The sequence below is a fragment of the Scomber japonicus genome, chromosome 16 (genome assembly GCF_027409825.1).
Source record: "Scomber japonicus isolate fScoJap1 chromosome 16, fScoJap1.pri, whole genome shotgun sequence".
Lineage (NCBI taxonomy): Eukaryota > Metazoa > Chordata > Actinopteri > Scombriformes > Scombridae > Scomber > Scomber japonicus.
The window spans coordinates 25393352-25411454 of NC_070593.1; the positions used below are offsets into that span (position 1 = coordinate 25393352).

Below are 18103 nucleotides of genomic sequence, written 5' to 3' on the forward strand. Positions count from 1 at the left end.
AATTATACTGTAGATTACACTGTCTATTAAAGAGTAAATTATACTTTAAATTATACAGTAAATTATACTGCAAGTGCCCCATTTCAGTTAGACCCTAAACGTTTTATTTTGGCAAATCATTTCAAGTCTCCTTTGTAAACAGCTTACTCCGCTTTTATTTTGAAAAGATCGACTCAGCCGTCACCCGGAAACACTTCAGTGTTATTATGCTAGCGATGTGTCATCAACAACACACCAGCAAAAGGGTGGGAACTGCGAATATTAGGGAAAATAAGAGCACCAGACACTTGTAAATATTTATTTAGTGGCCAGTTTTAAACCAGTGACAAATGCTAACTTTGTTAGCAGACTGTCATTCATGTTAACACGACGGCACAACTCGTAAACGGACTCGAACTGCTAAGCTACGTTGATCTTTTTTTCCAGCTGGACTGTTAGCACGCAGGCTAAGTGGCTCATTCCCTGTCTGCTTGTGCCCCTGACGGGACGGGAGAGAGAGATGTCCTGCAGCTTATTGGAGTTTTGTCGGCTCCAAGAGCTCAAAACGGTCAGGGACTACTTGTTCCAGAACCAGAAAAGCGAGCCAGTGGAGGAGAAGAATCACGCAGGTAATAATGGTCATTCGATAGACCGGTGTTATGTCCAAGTGTGTTCTCCTGTCGATATGTGTTCCTGCTTCTTCATAACCCCAACCTGTCATCTTCTGAGTGTTTAACCTTAACTCCACGCTTACCTTAAACTCAACCAAGCTAACTATAACCATAAACTAACTCCAACTACGGGTGTGTGGTGCAATGAGAAACACAATTTTAACAGGAGGAGAATCTTATTCGTGGGGGAACAGACTTCGACATAACACCTGACTAACACATAGTATAGAGTTACAATACGGAAAAGTATTAGCTACGTGTGGATGTAGTGCTAATTAAACTAAGTTATATATAAGTTTAAGGCTATAATGTGCACATATAGAAAACTAACGTAGTTGCTTTAGTAAGCAAGATTGGGTGGTGGGGTAGAGGAGGGGGACTGACATTTTTGGGCACATGTTAACATTGGAGAAAAATAAATAATCATGAGCTACATCATGTAACCATCAGTCTTTTTATGTGGTACAAAATAAACTCCTGCATATCTGAGGCGTACTTAAACTATTCATGCATAAATCCCTCTCATAAGAACGTTTTCTAATGGTCTGACTGTAGAGATGCAGGTACATTATACTGTAGCAGTAGTGTTTATTCAGTCATCACAACACAACAAACAGAAAAGTACTTCCAGTATACAATAAGGGCATAGATTCTAAATAACAGCATAAAGTAATTCATCTATGATGTTAATGACTGAAAAGGTATAGGCAATAGCCTAATGCTTATATATGCCTATCCTACGTAAAACCCCACATTAAATTAAGCTACTCACCAAAAAATGATAATGAAAGAAAATTGAAAAGACTACGTATTTCAATGTGTGACTCTCAAAAATAGCCCTATAAGCCCTCCGTTTGAAAAGTAAGTCTTATTCAAAGTTTAACCCCAACAACAGAAATACATCTCCTTTTAATCTCTTTATTGTTTTTTGGAACAGTAAACTTACAAACATCTCTTAAACCATATTTACACTCCTGTACTGAAAAGAGACTTTGTACCAGCTCCGGCAGTGACCTTTTTTAGCTCTGTACATTATTTGCTTTATTTTAAAATAAACAAGTCATTGAATTTTAAAACGCGCAACTTCATAAACAATGGGTTGCCTGTTTTAAATCCAATGTGGCAAAGTGAAGGATGGGTGGAGCTTCAGCTGTGCCCTGCAATACTGTAAAGCCACACTGACACAGGAGGAGGAGATCTGTCTGCCTTTCTTTGCTATGAGTCATCCTGCACGAAGGCACCTGAACGCATCACTGCAGGATGCTCAACAAGAAAAAGAACATCCACACTAAAAGGGCATACGCCACACACACTTGCACGTGTCTTCATTAATCGTCGAAGCGGTAGTTGCGTAGATGGCGAGGTGTGTGTCATCACCGCAGCCTTCCAGCACATTGACAGTGACCCCCCACAGGCACACTGCACCATATGTCCATGGCAACAGGATTTCGTCATGGATTGCGCTGCTTTTTCTGTCACTTTGTCTTCCACCCACTCTTGATATTGTTAGGTTATCCTCCTGTAGTGCAGCCTGTGCCAGCCATTCCCCTCTTATCCTTTCTGCGGTAGTTTTTAGCTTTTTTGCTTTTTCTTTATTCTGTTAATATATCAAGCACATCCATTAACCCAGTCTTGGTTTTGCCTGTAATTTGACATCCCTCTTCTTAGAACTGAAACATATTCACTGTGTGTCAATAACCTGCCTCTAGGTGCTTGGTCATATGAATAAAAAGACTTCACCTATAATTTGCACAAGCTGCTCTGTCAGCATGACTTCACAAAAGAAAAAACAGTTTAATTTAATTTCTCTGTTTGTTCACTTTTACTCATCCGCAGCAGAAAATGAGCTGTCTTGGGACACTTCTGACTGGGAGGCAGCGTGGGATGCTGGCGATGGCAAAGAGGAGGAAGCCACTCCTGCAACAACGGTCTGTCTTCCTTTTTGTATTTCATTATGTGTTGTCATATTTTCATTTCTTCCCTCCCATACTCAGCAACAGATGTCCAGTGGTTTTACTAAGCTTACTCTCACTGTACGCAAAAGACAGTATTAATCCTATAGAACTGATCAATAATATATGTGAGTATTGTTTGCTTTATAATACTTACCCTTTATTTTATGATAAATTATCCCAAAATAGTAGCTGTTGATGTTGAAGAAAGCTACAAACAGAGATTACACGTGTGGTTCAGTGATAAAACACTCAACCATCATCACAGAGAATGACAGCAGGAGCTTCGACTTGGTTCTGTTTTGGTTGGTGGGAAGCTGGTGAGGGATCACATTTTTGTTGCTGGGCCGCCAGATGAATTTTAATACCAAGATTAGGGTTCAAGTTTAGGGGAAATTGGAAACTGTAAATTAGTGAAAGATTGAGGGGGAAATATTCCCAAAGTTAAATAACAAAAATATCCAGTTCTGTTCACATTTATTGAACTCAAGGTGCTGCGTGGTTGTTGCTCACCATAGAATAGACTTTATTGTCATTGCACAAGAAGTACAACGAAATTTGCTGTGCCATGCCTGAATATAAAAAAAATAATAATAACAATAATAAATACACACACATGTACACAGTCATCCCAAATCAATAAATATATAAAAGCAGTTTGAAAGCAGTATTGCACACGTTGTTCCATTATTTCACATTGAGTTAGGCTGTAATAAAAAGATTCTCAATACAGTTGATGACACAATGGTGGGGCACTGACTCACTGACTTTCTTTCCTCTTTGCTCTGCAGGTGGAGGAGGAGGAGACCACAAGCCAGAGCGGACCCTGGCTGCAGGATTGCATCGTGTCCCTGTCACCCTGCTCTGACCTATTAGTGGTGGCCCGTGAACAGAAAGCTGTCTTCCTCTCAGGTCAGATACTCTAAAACACACACACACACTCCTCTCTAAATAAACAGAGGAGTTGTGTCTTGGTGTTAACGCTTATTGATTCCTACAGCAAAGTGGCGCACGGATGACAGCGGCAGAGAGGAGATGACCCTGGCTGTGTCTTGGACTGGAAGCCTCAGCACTGACGAAGGGTGAGAGTGAATTAGATTCACACGAGGAGGAGTAACAATGGGAGGCAGGGGATTAGAAATAAACCTCAGCATGACAAGAAAATGAGGATGAAGAGGGGTCACATTGAAAAGGGGATGGTAGAGGAACTAATGAAACAGGAGACAGAGCTGCAAAGGGTGCTCTGACACGCACATACTTCATCTTACTCTGTGTGTGTGTGTGTGTGTGTGTGTGTGTGTGTGTGTGTGTGTGTGTGTGTGTGTGTGTGTGTGTGTGTGTGTGTGTGTGTGTTTTCTCTCTGCAGGGAGTGTGTGAGCAGCTCCATCTGTATACCGCTGGCAAGCCAGAAGAGGTAAGAACTGCCAGTGTTGGTGAGGGAGAAAACATCTGCAGAGTGTCAACATGCCTGTGTGTGTGTGCGTGTGTGTGTGTGTGGAGTACATGTGGCAAGAGCTGCTTTTAACAGTGTGTGTTTGTTGTTTGTGTATGTGTAGGAGCTCCACAGGACGGCCTGACTGGACATGTGTCGTAGTGGGTTTCACTTCTGGATACGTCCGCTTCTACACAGAGGTAACTTTTCAATGCACAATACTTTTACCTCTCTGTTTTTCATGCACAGATAGCAGTGAAAAAATTAAAATTGGTCTTTAAATAATCAGGAATGACATGTTGTTTCTCTACAGAATGGGGTTCTACTGCTGGCCCAGCTTCTGCACGAGGACCCCGTGCTGAGACTCAAGTGTCGCACCTATGAGATCCCTCGCCATCCTGCGGTTACCGAGCAGGTAATAACACATCCCAGACACTGTTTCACAACTATGGGAATCCTGTTCAAATTAAAAGTATAATTATTATTGAGTGTGGAGATTAAAGTGTATCCTGCGTTCTATGTCAGCACATGTATGATAATTGATTTGTTTGACCACAGCACGAGGAGCTGAGCATCCTCTATCCTGCTGCACTGGTCACCATCGATGGCTTCAGCCTCTTTCAGTCTCTGCGTGCGTGCAGGAACCAGGTGGCAAGAGGTACTGCTACTTCTGTGTGTGTGTGTGTGTGTGTGTGTGTGTGTGTGTGTGTGTGTGTTTTCATGTTTTCATGCGTATGAGAGCTGCAGGGCTGTAGTGTTAAATATTCCAGTATGTTGCAGTGTGTTAACAGAAGATGTTTTCTTCACTTGCTGGCTGGGTGGATAGACATTGCCACAAAACATGCAGGTACAAAGGAGACAGACACATACTTCCATCTGTAAGCACACCTTTATAGACTGTAGAGGGTTAGTCAATCTTCAGCTGGGTGTCGTAGTACTGTGTGTGTTTGTGTGCATGTCTTTGTATCTTTGAGAGGACCAATTTTAGAACCAGCGTTGTGAGGACATATCTATGTCATGAGGACATTTTGGCCGGTCTTCACAACTTCAAAGGGCAATTTAAGGGTTAAGACTTAGTTTTAAGTTAAGATTAGAATTGGATTTAGGTTCAGTTTATGGTAAGGGTTGGGTTTAGACATTTAGTTGTGATGGTTAAGGTTAGGGGCTAGGGAATGCATTATGTCAGTGAGTGTCCTCACAAGGATATAATGACAAATGTGTGTGTGTGTGCTTAATGTACCCATAAATATGTTTTAAAGCACTCTTTGGTACTATTAAAGGGCAGTACAACAGTTTTAAATGTGGCTAAATGTGAGGCTGGTCTACTAGCCAAAAGCCATCAACAAATAATGACATTTCTGCTACAATCTTTGGTAATACTTTTTTTCCCTGTCCATCCAGCTGCAGCAGCAGGAAGTGATGTGATCCAGCCTCCTCCTCTGGCCTATAAGAAATGGGGCCTTCAGGACATGGACACCATCGTGGACCACAGTAGTGTGGGTAAGAGACTATTTCTAACACTGACTGGAGCTCATTCTGAATTATTATTGTATCAGTTTCTATTGCACATATGACTTGGTGACAAAAAACTAAAAACTGACTTGAGAAAGAGTTGAGTTACATGCTAGTAAAAATTCCCTTGTTTAAAGTATATTGAGTGAATAATAAATAGTATTCAATTCAGTCATTCATGTCATTTTCTTTCTGCTCATTCCTGTTCTCTTCTCTCGTTAGGTGTCATGACGCTGTGTGTGTTTGATCAGATGAAGAATGCATCTATCCTGGGGGGGTTTAACGCTTCAGTTAAGGGCAGCCCCCCCGCCATGAGCCAGTATGTCGCTGTGGGAGGTGGGCCATACACTGGCTTTTACTATGCTGTAGAGGTGAGAGGTGACAATCAGCCTTTAAACATGTCAATCTGCAGAGAAATATGATACAAAGTGTGCATTTTTGACACTTGATGAATAAATGTTGCTGTTTCTTGTCTCTCTCTGTTTCTCCTCAGGGAAGCTCCCAGCCTCTTCTCTCTCATGTGGCAATGGCTGTGGCCAGTAAACTCACCTCAGCCCTCTTCAACGCTGCCAGGTGTGGTATTCTGTGTGTATTTGTGCATGTGTGTGTGTGTATGCAGAATGAACACTTTCTGAAACATAAAGCAGTTTGGAGTTTCATGAGACAAAGAGGGGCAACACTAACAAGCACGGCTCAGTTTGTGTCCCTTATTGTTTAAAGAGCAAATAAGGTCTCCAGTGTTTCTTTGTGCTTGTTTGTGCCCTTAATTGCTGTCACACACACACACACACACACACACACACACACACACACACACTTGGAGCCTGAACTCTACAGCTGTAACAGCACAATGCAACCTCATCCATACTCTGAATCGTAGGCTGTTCTCTCCAGAATGCCAGCATAATGGAGCACAATTTGCTTTCATCTTCCCTCGAGTCTCCTTTCACTCTCTCACCCTCCTCTTTTCTATTTCTCATGGATTCATTATCTTCTCTCACTCTCCGTCCCTCGCCATCACTCTCAGTGGATGGTTAGGTTGGAACAAAAACAAAAATGAAGAGGAGACCGTCCAGAAACAGAAACCCAAAGTGGAGCCTGCAACGCCCTTAGTAGTCAGGTACCAGTCATGATATCTCAGCAGTTTTCCTTTTGTGCTGGCAATATGAAGCTCGTCCTTTCTCTTAAACCTGACCTCTCTCTCTCTCTCTCTCTCTCTCTCTGTCTCTCTCTCTCTCTCTCTCTCTCTCTCTCTCTCTCTCTCTCTCTCTCTCTCTCTCTCTCTCTTCCAGATTCGGTCTCCCTGACTCCCGTCGCCACGGCGAGTCCATCTGCCTGTCACCCTGCAACACGCTGGCCGGAGTGACTGACGACTTTGGTCGAGTCACGCTGATGGACTTGGCGCGGGGCATCGCCGTCCGCATGTGGAAAGGTGAGAAGAACATGGAATAAAGCTTGATTTATAGTGTTGAGTTAAAGGCACCAATATAGGATCTTTGTAAAAGATTGAGTAGATAAAGAAAGGACTTGTGCTAAGGAGGTAGAGCTGTTATTTCCTTCCTGTATCAATACTTCAATAACTATCGGTTCTTTGTTGAAAATCAGCTGTGACGTCCCCTGTGTCCCTGTTCTTTAAACTTCAGGTTACAGAGATGCTCAGCTTGGTTGGCTCCAGGTTCCAGAGGAGAGGGGCGACAGGCAGAACTCCCCCACCGCTTCCCATCCCAGACGCCACGCTCTGTTCCTGGTGATCTACGCCCCTCGCAGGGGGATCCTGGAGGTATGGGCGATGCAGCAGGGACCTCGAGTTGGAGCCTTTAACGTGGGGAAACACTGCAGGTACACACTATGCACTCTCATTCCCTTTTTAAGTTTCTATTACTATTAAACATAAGAGATCAGAGAACTTACAATCTTCTGATGTGTGTGTGTGTGTGTGCGCTCTTCCAGGTTGTTGTATGCCGGCTACCGTCTGATGGGGGTGAACAGCGTGACCAGTCAAGGTTGGCAGCTTCACACTCAGCAGGTGTGTCTGCTGGATCCCATCACAGGAGCGCTGAGGACAGTGAACATCCCCTTCCACCTGGCTCTCAGGTTGGCACACACACAGACAGAGAAGCACATACACATACATTAAACTTAAAAAACACTGTAGGTCAACCCTCAGCTGCCCCCTGCCCCATGGAATTTGGAGATGTTGCTGTCAGCATAAACCATTTAATTTACTGGAAGCATTTGGGCTGACATGGTTTTCTCTCAAGTCTGTATTCTTATTGGCAGTTGTGTCAGCTATAGGAATGGGTGAACTCCATACCCTTACAGTGCATTAGGAATACTGCTGCTTCTTGCTTGGTGATGCTAGAGTGGTGCTGCACCCAAACACTGCATTCCACCTTAAAGTGTGGTCCCAATCTGGAGCCAGTCAGCTTCTATTGAGCAGCACCCTTTCCACCTTCCTCAGGGTGGTGGTTGGAGCTTACCGGTGTTATCTACATCAGACACACCCTGCCCACATACACCAGCTTTTTGTCTGATACAAATCTTAACTGCCTTGTGCAACCAGTCTACAAGACTAGACTCAATGCAATCTTCATATTGTTTGTCAATGTCAATATGTTTGTTCAGGCTTCCTATTCTCTTTTACTTTCTTATCATACATTTAAACAATACAGGATACTGCATAGATAACACAGAACACCTCACATTCTAAACAAAATTGAATCCAGTGTGTATTAAAGGTATTACTTGACAGCTGGAGCATATATGCACTGCTTTAGGAGTTGTAAGTAACTTGAACAAACTTCATTTTTCAACATAACTCAATCCATAAAGAACTTCCTGCTGTAACACAATGGCACTGAGACATTTTGGAGTTTTTCCAAGAGAGAGGCTCAGTGCCAAAATAAAATGAAATGACAATAGCCTCCAGTCTGTCTACAGCTTGTTAAGGATGTCCTTTCAGTGCCCTTCTAATGGCAGCAGTCCATCCAAATCTCATCTCTGTGTGTGTGCGTGTGCGTGTGTCCTCTCTGCTTCAGTGACAAGAAGAGCGAGCGAGCCAAAGACATGCACCTGTTAAAGAGACTGACTACTATACTGAGGAGCAGAGAGGTGGAGCCTGGTAAGAAATACAAGATGTATAGATGTAGCTCAAGATGTGATGAGAGAGTTTTTGATCAATTTTTTAAATCTTTTTTTTTTTTTTTTTTTTAGGTATTTTGGAGAGTGAAGCCAAAAGCGTGCTGCTGGAAATCAAACACCCTGCCATTAAGAAGCAGGTACGATCATAGAGAAACACTTTATTGGATGACAGTGACAGCCACATTTCTAAATCCAATCTTTGTTTCTATCACCAGGCTCTTGAGTCTCTGCTGGCTAACAAGAACGCTCCTGTCTCCTGTCTCACTAACATCACATCAGCCTTAAATGACACTCTGAAACAACAAGGTAAAGCAGCAGTTCATTTCTAAGAGACTTTTTTTCTGTCACATTAAAACCTAAGTGTGGTTATATGTGTATTTTTTTTTACATTTTTCTTCATGGTGTGTTCTTCATCACAGACCCTGAAGGACTGGACTCAGTGTTAGCACAGCTCTGCTCTTCACAGCTGAAACTGCTCCAACTCTACACTGACATCCAGCAGCTGCACTCTGCTACAGACACAGAGACCTGCTCTGAAGCTGTGAGAGAACACACACACACACACACACACACACACACACACACACACACAAACAGTGCTTGTTAATGATACTCACATAAATATTTGTGCTCATGTAAACTGAGTGAAGGTTTATTGTAAATTAACAGTTAATTATCCCTCATAATCCCCACAATAAAACCCCCTCTCCTCCTCCAGCTGGAATCTCTCGAGGGTATAGAGGAAGAACTGTCCCGCGTGGGCCCCACCTTACAACGCTACGCCCAGCTCACCTCCAGACCCAGCGTCTCCTTTGCCCAGGACTCACCCAACTCGCCCCTGTCCGCCCAAGCCTTCCTCTCCCAGATGGAGTACACTGAGGAAGGGCAGCTGAACGTGATCCGCGGCTCTGAAACTGAGTGGAACAAGCTCGGTAAGGCAACACAAGTTTATGACACACTGATACTATAATAGATCCAGTATCTGTATTAATCAAACAAACTTTATTTATATAGCAGCTTTCATACAGACTAGCGTAGTTCAGAGTGCTTCACAGTTAGTGGATTGACAAGCTGATAATGAGACAGAACAAGTGACAAAATAAAATAAAAAAAATTCATAAAAACAAAGAACAAGGGCGTGCAGGTGGTTGAGTGGTTAGAGCGCATGCCACGTACGCAGCTGTCCCTGGTTCGAATCCCGGCCAGAGGTCCTTTGCTGCATGTCACACCCCCCTCTCTCTCCCATGTTTCCCTGTCTGTCTATTATTGAATAAAGGTGTCTATGCTGAAAAAAATCTTACTTTCTTTTTTTTTTTAAAGAACAAATTAAAGACAAAAATTGAGACAAATGCACATGAGAAAATAATAATGATAAAAATGTTTAAAATAAGTAAAAATAAATAATTAAATAGATAGAAATAATTTTAAAAATTTGTAAAATAAGAGAAAAGGTTTATTAAAAGTAAGAGTAAAAAAACAAGGCTAAAATAGTTTAAAAAGTTAAATAAAAGCTGGACTAAAGCTAGGTTAAGAAAGAGATTAAAAGACAAAAGAAATAGACTAATAAAATTGATAAGAAGATAAAACTATAGAATGAAATAATAAAATTGTAGTAGACAAGAAGTAGACAAAATAAAAGATTTTTAAAAAAAGTAAAACATCAAAAACAAACAATCAAAAAGCCATATATTCTCAAAAGCCAGGCTGAACAGGGAGGTTTTGAGTTTCCTTTTAAACATTTCCACACATCCAGATGTCTGTTCCAGCTGTTTGTAGCCTAATAACTAAACACTGTCTCTCTGTAGGGTTTAGTTATGTCAGAACAAAGAGAAAAGTGACCTTTTTGTCTGTTGTTTCATTTCTTATTTGTGATAATGACTGATGGTTTGCTCTTGTGTGTTCTGTATAGGGAACTTCTTATTTTGGGGCTGCCTGTGTGGAAAAAGCCCCGTGCGTGAAGTCTGTGATACACTACAGCAGGCTGGCATCAGTCCACAGCAGCTACTGGTAAGATGGAGGAAATGACTGATAGAGGGAATGAGTTAAGTTAAGTAGATGTTAAATAATTGTTCCCATTATCGACTTTAACATGTCATTTTGAATCTTTCTTGCTTTTTCTGCCAGTCTCTGTTGTTAAGTGTGTGGCTGCAAAGAGAGAAGGAGGTACTACAAAAACCAGAGGACTACACTAGAAACCTTCACACACTACTCATCACCTTCAGCAACATGAAAGGTGTGTGTTTCTGTTCAGTGTGTGAAGCTTTGTGGAGCACAAGGTGAAAAAGTATGACTGCAAGATGAAATTCTCTTTTTCATCAGGTGCGGTTGAGGAGTCATGGGACACTCAGTCTATCTCCCCCTGGTGGCAGCAGGTCCGATGTACATGCGTCCAGTCACACAACGCTGCCGCCTCTCTACTAGCCGCCTTCGTCGCTCATCGTGCAGCTAAGGCGAGCATCACCAGCCGGGCCGACAGCAAGGTAGAGAAGTCTCATCACACTGGTGCTCTCATCCAGCAGTACCATTAAAAATCAATCTAGAGAATTAATGGAGCACAAGAAAAGTTTAATCTAGGGAATCTATTTTAAAGCAAGAAATCCAATTTAAGTGTTGAAGCATAAAGGTAGTACTCCACTCTGTTTCAACATTTAGACATTCTGAATTACTGGTGACATCACAGCTACTGTATGTCTGTCCTTAACATATCATGGTTGCTTAATAATGCTTCTTCCCATCCTCACTCCTCTTTCCCCCACGCCTTTTTAAAAGCAAGTGAGGAGGCTCTCTGGCTTTGAAGGAGGAACCACAGTTGTGTCCTATGCAGATGTTTGTACCAGCTGATCAGCTGATCTGAGAGACAGTAAAATAAACAGCCAGGCTGTGTGGAAACAGCTTTACTGTAATATTAATAATATTGCATGACTGTAATACTGTAGGTCAGACATGTCCCAACTATTCCATAAAGGGCTGTGTACCTGCAGGTTATTGTTCCATCCAATCTGGAGCACACATGAATCAGCTGTCTGAAGATTGAGATCAGCTGATTAAACAAGTCAAGTCTGGTGTGCTCCTGATTGGTTGGAATGAAAACCTGCAGCCACATGATCCTTTATGGAATAGTTTGTGTGTAGAATCTGAATCATGAAAACAGTCTTGTTCATACTTTACTTATTCATTTTTTCTTCATCAGCCAAAAGATTTTTATTTTCCATTTCTTTCCTGCTCCAAGTGCATTTCTGCTTCAGGAAAAATATACACTTTTATCATCAGTGAAGTTATAACCTGTCATTGTTATCATTAATATTAGTCATATAATATCAGCCTGAGCTTGAAAAGGAGGCCATGCTTACAACACCTGTGCTCTGGTAGTTTTAACTTGTACATGTTTGACAGTCGCTGTGCATCATGAACATTTACTGTCTCCTCCAAATGATGCTGGAATGACTGAGGATGTCTTTTTATTTTTTTTCAATTGAATTCCTCCGTCCTCATGTCTCATTCTCATCTCTCTCTCACATCAACAACAACAACAACACACTCACTGGCTTTGACACCTCTGCATGTATTTGTGTTTGACAGCTGCAGGAGTGGGAGACGGTGTCCCTGGAGCTGGAGCAGTGGGTGGTGTGCGTTCGGCAGCTGGAGGACGTGCTGGTGCTGCAGACTCTGCTGTTGGTGCCTCCACCACAGGGATCAGCAGGGGGCGCTGCACCACAGTGCTCCATCAAAATGCTGCTGGAGGGAGGTACAGGTACGCTGGAAACAACAATATATTACTGTCATGTTTTTTATGTAAGTTTTATTTTTCCCTTAATCTACGTGAGATTTTTTTTCCTACTTAAGACACATACTTTTATATTTCAACTTCAACTTCAACTTTATTTATATAGCACTTTAAACACAATATATTTGGTCCAAAGTGCTTCACACAGAGGAGAACACACAAAAATCAAATAAAATATATATTTCAGTCGGTTTCTTTTCTCATTTTTCTTCCAAGGTGGCATTACCGACAGTGTTTCCAAGTGGGTGTTCAGACATAACTTGGCTCCAGAGCGACTGAAGGAAATCCTGCAGAAGAGAGAAGACAAAGAGGCAGAAGACAAACCGGAGCAGACGACAGGAGAAGAAGGAAAGGATGAGAAGGAGAAAAGTCAAGAGGATACGGACAGAACAGCAGGTCAGACATATGTACAGTACAAGTCAGTGTAAGGGTGTCGGTAGATTGATATTGAACCTCATGGAACATCTTTAAACCCTGAAATGAAACACTTTCTACTGTTTTTCCAGAGCTGTTGGTGGCAGTGTGCCAGAGGTTCCCACATTCCCTCTCACCTGATTTGCTCTTAGCCCACTGCTGCTGGGAGTATGTGGTGCAGTGGAATAAAGACCCAGAGGTGATTACACCATTCTGTTTTTTTGCATATGTTTAATGTGTTATCAGAACCAATCACCTCTCTATTTAAATCTGGACTTACACCTACTTCTCTTCCCAGGAGGGTCGATACTTGGGCTGGGCTGTGGAGCACTTAAAACTGGTCTCCAGTCCACATATCCAACTAGGTGAGGGGCTCAAATACTTATTATATTCATACATACTAATTAATAAAGGTCAGATTGATCCTGTTGTGCACTCATCTACAAGCTGTGTGTTAATAGTGAGTTTTTTCTCACAGGTATTTGTACGATGATGTGGAGTACATTCATTGTCAAGCGTTTCTCAGCAGCAGCCTTCCTCATGGAGAAGGTCAGTCACACACACACACTTATACAGTCATGTCTGTGCATCTATTATCCTACTGTTGAGTCTTTAAAAATATTCACACTCTTTATTTTTAGGTGGGGAAAGCACCCAAAGATCGCTTATTTCGGCGAGTAAGTGACTAATGACTATTTCTATGGATTCCCAGTGTAAAGTACTGCAGTAAATGTATTAAGTGTTATATGTTTGTGACTGCGTGCAGGACGTAGGGATGGGAGACAAAGCCGTGACGTCGTTCCTGGGCTGCTGCGTCCACCTGCTGCAGATCCTCATGGAGGTGACTGAGCTGTTGGTTAACAATAAGAGCCCTTTGTATTTTACAAATTACTATGTAAGTAAGGAGAAGACATTACAGAGCATGATGGAGAATGACCAGCAGCTTGCATCAATCCAATACAAAGCATGGACAGTGACTGAGGCTAGCAGCTCCAGCTCCATCTATGCTTTGTTGGTTTTTTTTTGTTCCTTTGAGAATTTGACATGGAGTAAAACATTGTATTATACACAGCACCCTGACTTTTTGCATTTAAATTGCAGCATCTTCCAGCTTGTGTAAGTTTTAAGGCTTTTCACTGAGTGTGCATTAGCAGATATAATGACTTTATGTTTATTCATTTAGTTTTGTGCCTTCTAATAATGACTATAACACATTTAAATGAATGTCATTCCAAGTAAAGTTTATAGTTAGCATGCTGGGTATGTTGCTATTAATACATTAATACATTAATTCATGCATTAGTATCTCAGTAGAAGTTAGTAAGTTTGAAAGTGTTTATGTTACTACAGCTTTTACTACTAATGTAGTGTCACTACTAATTATCAACATTTCACTGCTGTTACCAGTAGTATCACTACTGTCACTACTACTAAACCACTCATTTGTTATTGAATAATGATAATAATAATAATAATAAACTTTATTTATAGAGCTTTCCCTTTTCCCTTTCATACAAAGGATGTAGTTCAAAGTGCTTTACATAGAAAATAATAAAACTACAGCAAATAAATCAATTTTTAAAATAAGTGATAAAATTAGATAATTTGTATAAATCAGACATTTAATAAAAATAAGTTAAAATGACACTAATAGTCTTATAGCTTTAGGTAGAGCATATGCTGCACTTCCTATTTTCTATATTTAAAAAGGCCAGCAGTAGATTATTATAGAGAGCTTGTGAATCTTTACAAACAAGTTTTTTTTTTCTTTTTAAGAATATTATTATATACAATACAAATAATATATACACAAACACCAAAATAAACCCATAGGGAAGGATGGGTTGGCATCAATTAATACAACAGTATTTATTGATGCCAACAGCTAAATCAATACATATCCCTTTTTTTTGATTGTTAGAAAACAATGCCATTACACATAATCCAGTAAGTGAGTGAGTTCAACCTTATTGTATCCCACAGACCCTCGAGGTCCAGATCAAGGTACCTTATTGTAGCGGCTGCTTTAAACCTTAAAATCTATTCTAAAAGATAAAGGGATCCCATGAAGTGTAGAGCTGTAGTAATATGCTCAGTCTTCCTTGTTTTGGTTAAAAGTCTAGCAGCACACAATATTGAATGAGTTGTAATTTGTTAAGTGAGTGTTTTGGTAGTCCAATAAAAATAGCTATATTCATCTGGGATAGGAACAGCTGTATTTTGGCCATATTTATACACTGATAAAAAAGCTGTTTTTGGTCACCTCCTTTAAATGAGTATTTAAATTCAATTCAAGAATAATACCTTGACATGTTAACTCTGATTTAATTTGGCTCTTAATGTCCTTCTTAAGTAAATCACCTAACTCTCAAACACACTTAGATGTTTGATGTATCACCCAGCTGGCTCACTTACAGTGCGTGCATGTTCTATATTCTAACTAAACTATGAGCTGACATTAAAATGAAGAATGAACCACCACCTACGTCTTCTGTTCCCTCTCCAGGCTGACTCAGCGGTGGAGGAGATTCCCCCTCCGGAGCTGTCAGTGGAGGAGGCGTGGTGCGGAGCGGAGGGCCCCGCCTCTATAGCTGAACTGGCCATGGAACAGAAAGGTGTCCACTTCCCTCTGGTGCAGCACCACTGCCTGTTAGCCTCCCTGATGCACGCTGCTATGACTTTTATTCTGAAAGTCAAACCACTCAGCCTGTTTGACAGCAAGGTGAGGGGACAGAGAGGCAGGGAGTCGTAGACGCACAAATACACATTTATCTTACACTTCATCATTAAATATGTTTCTGGGTTCCATCACAGCCATTATTTGGACTATTAAATGCTGGTTTGGTGCATCAAATTTCCAAAAAGTTCTTTATTTTATTATTTAAATGGCCTAAATCTTATAGAAACATCTATTTTATGTCTACGGGTAATTTTGAATTGAATACTAATAGTGTGTGTGTGTGTGTGTGTGTGTGTGTGTGTGTGTGTGTGTGTGTGTGTGTGTGTGTGTGTGTGTGTGTGTGTGTGTGTGTGTGTGTGTGTGTGTGTGTGTGTGTGTGTGTGTGTGTGTGTGTGTGTGTGTGTGTGTGTGTGTGTGTGGTTTCAGGGTAAGAACGCTTTCTTCAGAGATCTGACGAGCATCCAGCTGATGCCCTCTGGAGACTCAGACCCGGGTCTGATCTCACTACGACAAGAGGTGAGAACTGTGATGTAGAGAAGGAAAACAAATCTCATCGTATCTCCTCATTCTTCATACTTCCAACCTTCTCCTCCTCTGCCTCAGTTCCTCCTGCGGGTACTAACCGGCTGGGTGCAGGCTATAGACGATGCTTCCAGCTCAGCCTCTAACACCGGGTCCTCTCCGTTACCTTCTAACGGCCCCAAAGCTGACTGGTGGCCCTCGCTGTGTCTGGAGCTGGGCTCTCTGCTGCAGGTCAACCCCGACATCCTGCGACGGCACCTCGTGTGCGAGCTCTACAACCAGGGCCTGGACCTGAGAGCAGAGGAGGTCAGTGGAGAATGGCTCCAAAGCATGACAAAACATCTGGTTTGCTCTTTGGCAGACAGAAGCTAAAAATCATAAGACAGTATTTGTATGGATTTTGCAGCTGTAGTTCTTATCATGTGTGTGGTTATCATGCAGGTGATGCTAGAGGTGGAAGACAAGGACGTGCTGGGCTCTCAGCTGCTGGTGCTGACCGGCCAGAGGCTAAGCTACCTGCTGCTTCACAGTCAGAGCCAGACGCAGCCTGCCATGGAGCTGCTGGCCCGCCTGCCCCCCACCCTCTGCACCTGGCTCAAGGCTATGGTGAGAAATGTCTCAGCTGTCAGATGGACCGTCGTGATATTTGGGTTCCACTCAGGATGAATTATAATAACTGTGTTGACACTTTCACTTCCCAAATCATCAGTACTTTGGTTTATAAGCAGATTTGTGTACAACTGACATTCCTATCACCTTTAGTCATACTTTACCCCTTTCAATAAGCAAATGCTATGATGCTAATATGGTAAAGTAAGATGCTGAACATAGTAAACATTATACCTGCTATATCAGCATGTTTAACTCACAGAGCTTACGTGTTGCAGACTCTTGGTTCTGTTAAGTATTAAACCACACATAAAGAGGAGGCATGTGATAGCAATTTTTCTTAAGTTCTCTCCCAGTTTTTCTTTAAGTACATTTTTATATGATCAAATTCAAGATTACAGTTTTGTAATGATTTGATCTTTTTTGTCTCAGGACCCCAGCGAGCTGCGGTGCCCCCTGGTCCCCCTCTCCCAGACCAGCAGGCTGGTCGGCCGCCTGATCGAAATGCTGCCGGAGAACCACGCACAGTACAGCCTGGCTCTGCACCTGCTGGAGGCGGTGGAGGCCCTAACGACGGAGGACTGACCCTCAGAGGGAGAAGGGGGAGGGGTTCGGTGGAGACGTCTATGAAGGCATGACCGTAGGAAGAGGAAAGGAGTGTTGGGAGACTACATGAAGCAGAGATATATATAATAATATGGTCACTGCTGAAAGACGCCCCCCCCCCCCCACACACACACACCTCCACCATCCACTGTTGACATTGTCCTGCCACTTCAGAATCTGGATCGTGGAGTCCAGTAGCACACACACACACACACACATCATGCTCATGGAGATTTTTTTCTTTTATCATTCAGCTGATATTAATATGATGAAATCTTCCTTACTTAATTGTAGAAGGCGATGATAAATATAAAGAGGGGATATGATAGGCTTTTAACTCTTTTTTTTTTTTTAATCCCTGATATTTTTGTGCATGTAACATAAATTATATTGAATACTTGCTATTGAAGAGTATCGTTAGGATACATTAATGAGATGGTTATTAAGGAACGAGGCACGTCTTTCTCTTTGTCATTATGACGGATTTCACCGTCTGACTGTCACCACTTCCACCTCACTGACTGTCACATCAGACGTCACTGTGTGGGTTTCCTGCCTGTGTGCCATATCAGCGTTCAGTTCCGACACTTCTCTCCTTCCTCTTTCCTTTTCTCACATGGACAAGAGTGATGTATCATAAAGAAATGGACCTTATTTTTTATTTATATATATGCAGACAGTTCTGTACTAGCTGTGCCTGTACGCCTCCTATTCTGTAGTCCCTCCTCTGCCCCCCTCCCCACCCCACCGCCGTCCAGCTGCTTCCACTGGGCTAATTCAATGCAGAATAAAGAGGTTTCT

General features: G+C 42.0%; 1 protein-coding gene across 1 annotated transcript; it reads left to right on the top strand.

The window, feature by feature from the left end:
* Positions 1–215: 215 nt before the first annotated feature.
* On the top strand, positions 216–18102 carry rab3gap2 (RAB3 GTPase activating protein subunit 2 (non-catalytic)). The gene is made up of 35 exons (XM_053335101.1): positions 216–608; positions 2487–2578; positions 3394–3514; positions 3603–3684; positions 3969–4016; positions 4159–4234; positions 4348–4449; positions 4593–4692; positions 5436–5534; positions 5769–5917; positions 6040–6119; positions 6574–6666; positions 6839–6978; positions 7190–7385; positions 7497–7640; positions 8585–8667; positions 8760–8824; positions 8903–8993; positions 9107–9228; positions 9406–9619; positions 10597–10694; positions 10812–10920; positions 11007–11167; positions 12267–12438; positions 12688–12867; positions 12978–13084; positions 13184–13250; positions 13364–13434; positions 13527–13562; positions 13652–13726; positions 15392–15607; positions 15992–16081; positions 16169–16393; positions 16529–16693; positions 17129–18102. The coding sequence occupies exons 1-35, from the start codon at positions 500–502 to the stop codon at positions 17279–17281; spliced, it is 4131 nt and encodes a 1376-aa protein (XP_053191076.1). The 5' UTR covers positions 216–499; the 3' UTR covers positions 17282–18102.
* The last annotated feature ends 1 nt before the right edge of the window (position 18103 follows it).

Bases quoted from the DNA above. Each gene is read 5' to 3' on its own strand.
- rab3gap2 (XM_053335101.1), top strand. From the start codon at position 500: ATGTCCTGCAGCTTATTGGAGTTTTGTCGGCTCCAAGAGCTCAAAACG. The intron at 609-2,486 runs GTAATAATGGTC...ACTCATCCGCAG, and splicing joins GGAGGAGAAGAATCACGCAG to CAGAAAATGAGCTGTCTTGG. The intron at 13,085-13,183 runs GTGATTACACCA...TTCTCTTCCCAG, and splicing joins AGTGGAATAAAGACCCAGAG to GAGGGTCGATACTTGGGCTG.